General features: G+C 48.0%; 1 gene segment (V, D, J or C); it reads left to right on the top strand.

Annotated features, from left to right (window-relative positions):
* Positions 1-2,266: 2,266 nt before the first annotated feature.
* LOC116546941 lies at positions 2,267-2,855 on the top strand. The segment is given in 2 exon segments: positions 2,267-2,402; positions 2,506-2,855. Coding segments are annotated over 2 exon segments (381 nt in total).
* The last annotated feature ends 499 nt before the right edge of the window (positions 2,856-3,354 follow it).

Below are 3,354 nucleotides of genomic sequence, written 5' to 3'. Positions count from 1 at the left end.
CCCCACTGTGGAATTGCTGAAACTTAGAAATGGGTGCAGACAGAATTAGAGAGAGCTGATCATAAGGTGGTTTCTCCATCTATGAGGCATGTGGGAGGAGGGCATTATACTCCCTGAACTCAAGACTAGTAAAGTGGCATCCTGTGGGTAACCCCCCATATAGGCACCGAGGAATGAGAGCTAAGCAGAACCCTGGCACAGTTAGGGCTTGAGGAATATGTCTCTTTATAGTGTTACTACTCAGCTATTTCCTTTTATATAATCCTTTACATAATCATATATTAGTTTATAGCAATAGGGCTTGAAGACTCCCTTTATATAATCCTCTATATATAATCATATAATGGTTGATAGTATGAGTGCCTAAAGAATATTTCCCTACATATATACCTATAATTATGTCTTAGTTCATATCGGAGGAATGCCTAGAGTGGACACAGTGAACAGCATGAATTAAGGAATAAGCAGCTTATAATTGGAGGAATGCCTAGAGCAGACACAGTGTAGAGCATGATTAAACGGAAAGACAGCTATACCAGGACAAGAATCCATGGCCCAGGCGGCAGCATTCAAATCGTAAAGATACCCACTGTATGGCAGGCTTGGGGCAAGAGCCACTCCTCCTGATAAAGGAGTTGTGGGACCTTGCTCCAGTTCTTGTGGAAGGCTGCCCTCAGAACAACAATCCACCTTGGTGACTGTGAATTTTATCAGCTCTTTCTACTGTGCTGCTTGAAAAGCATCTTCCCATAGAACCCATTGGAAGCTGCCAGAAGGTGGCGGTAACCTTGACAGCTCTGTCACTGCTGTGTGACTTAAAGCATCCTCCTATAAATCTTCTTAGAAGTAGTTTGCCCATAGATAGAAGTATTGCACACTGCACCCTCTTCACTGGGCACGGCCCACTTTCAAGCCTCGGTGACTTAATGGGGGTGGACCCCTTACTGCACAGGGCCCTTGCCTTCATGGGAACGGACCCTTTGCTGTGCACTGTCCACCTCCTGGCTAGTGACCTAATGGGGGTGGACCCCATGTTTTATTGCTCATGACCCTATCACTATCCTTAAAGATGATTTCACTCACTGCCCTGCCCCCTAACCTATACACAATAAATACTCATGCTTCTGGACATTCAAGGCCTCGCCTGACTCCACTTATAGGTGGTGTGGCCCCCTGAGCCCAGCTGCATTTTCTTTGTACTTCTGTGTCCTGTATCTTTATTTTTCGGATCCTGCGCCTCAGCACAGCATAAGGCTCACCCCACGACCCTGTGGGGCCATCAGCCAAACATCTGGCTCCCAATGTGCCCTGCAGCATCCATCACAAAATATCCTGGCCTGAGGCAGCGCCTCAGTGTCAGTAATCCCCCTCCTTAGCTGGGAGTTTGCAGACTGCAAGGGGTGCTGGTGACATGGGGGAGATGTCCACTTTAGTAGTTTGTCCTCTCATTGCCAGAAAGTAATAACTGAAACTGAGTGATTTATAGAGAAAAGAGGTTTGATTTACTCATGATTCTGCCGGCTGTAGAGGAAGCATGTCGATGGAATCTGTTCAGCTTCTGGGGAGACCCCAGGGAAGGTACAATGACAGCAAAAGGCAAAGGGGGAGCAGACACTTTATATGCTGGGAGCAGGAGCAAAGAAAGAGTGAGGGTGGAGGTGGTACACACTGTTAAACAGCCAAATCTCATGAGAACCCATTTACTATTATAGCAAGAGGATGGTGATTAAACCATTTATTATAAATCCGTCCCCATGATACAACCACAGGGCCCCGCCTCCAACGTTAGGGAAGCAAAATCACATAAAGTTGTTGTGACAGGTGGGACATCCTGAAAACTCACTAGGCATGTCCCTCACTGCTCTGGAGCTGTCTCAGGGGAGCAGTCTCTTCAGTGTTTAGAGGCACAGGCACAGATACTGAGTCTAACTCTGTCTAGATGTGTGATATTGGACACGCTGCACAACTGCTCTGTGCTATGTGTAATTTATCTTCTCTAAAAATGTGACACTGACACTTGCATTAAAGATATTCTGCAAATATATAAATATAAAATAAGATGATGATTGCTGAATAATTATCAAGGCACAGTCAGATAATCTGAAGTTATACTTTCCTGAGAGATAGGATTACCTCCAGTGTTTTCAAGGACACTCTCATCTGCTCTGGGCCCTGCCCTCTCCTCAGCCGCCCCACCCCAGAGCTTGCTTTGTAGCAGGAGACATGCAAATTGGGCTCTCCCTCTGCTCATAAAAGCCAGCCCAGCCCTGACCCTGCAGCTCTGGGAGAGGAGCCCAGCCCCAGAATTCCCAGGTGTTTCTATTCAGTGATCAGCACTGAACACAGAGGACTCACCATGGAGTTTGGGCTGAGCTGGGTTTTCCTTGTTGCTCTTTTTAAAGGTGATTTATGGAGAACTGGAGATACTGAGTGTGTGTGGACATGAGTGAGGGGAACAGTGGATGTGTGTGGCAGTTAATGACAAGGGTGTCTCTGTGTTTGCAGGTGTCCAGTGTGAGGTGCAGCTGGTGGAGTCTGGGGGAGGCTTGGTCCAGCCTGGGGGGTCCCTGAGACTCTCCTGTGCGGCCTCTGGATTCACCTTCAGTGACTACTACATGCACTGGGTCCGCCAGGCTCCGGGGAAGGGGCTGGAGTGGGTGGGTGTTATTAAAAATAAAGCCAATGGTGGGACAGCAGAATACGCCGCGTCTGTGAAAGGCCGATTCACCATCTCGAGAGATGATTCAAAGAACTCGCTGTATCTGCAGATGAGCAGCCTGAAAACCGAGGACACGGCCGTGTATTACTGTGCGAGACACAGTGAGGGGAGGCCCCTGTGAGCCCGGACACAAACCTCCTGCGGGGGCATCAGCGGCAGGGGGCGCTCAGGAGCCACCGATCAGAGTCAGCCCCAGAGGCAGGTGCAGATGGAGGCTGATGTCCTGTCAGGATGTGGGTCTTCATCCTCTTCTGACAGTTTCTCTAGTGAACCTCTCTGAGTTTAGAATTCTGTGTTTCCTAATGTCATCTCTACATATTTTTTAAAAGATCATTTTAAATGTGGACCTATTTAAAAGACTATTTTAACATGTGGACTTATTTTCACATGCAGCAAATGCAGATGACGCTTACAGAGATGAAAAGTCCTCTACTATGGTCACCAGCATCAGAGTCCTGACGAAGCTCAGTGGCGCCTGGTGAGTCTTCTCCAATCAGACCCAGGACGGAAACCTCAGGGAGATTCCCGGACTAGAACAGTCGTTAGGAATTTTGGCATGAGACAATACAGAGGCTGGGCCAGGTTTGGTGTCGTGCAGAACCTCACAGGTTTCACGTCTGACCCTTCTCCTGATG

Source organism: Sapajus apella, unplaced genomic scaffold (assembly GCF_009761245.1).
Source record: "Sapajus apella isolate SASKATOON/1434 unplaced genomic scaffold, GSC_monkey_1.0 scaffold1725, whole genome shotgun sequence".
Lineage (NCBI taxonomy): Eukaryota > Metazoa > Chordata > Mammalia > Primates > Cebidae > Sapajus > Sapajus apella.
This window is presented reverse-complemented; position numbering and strand designations above follow the sequence as displayed.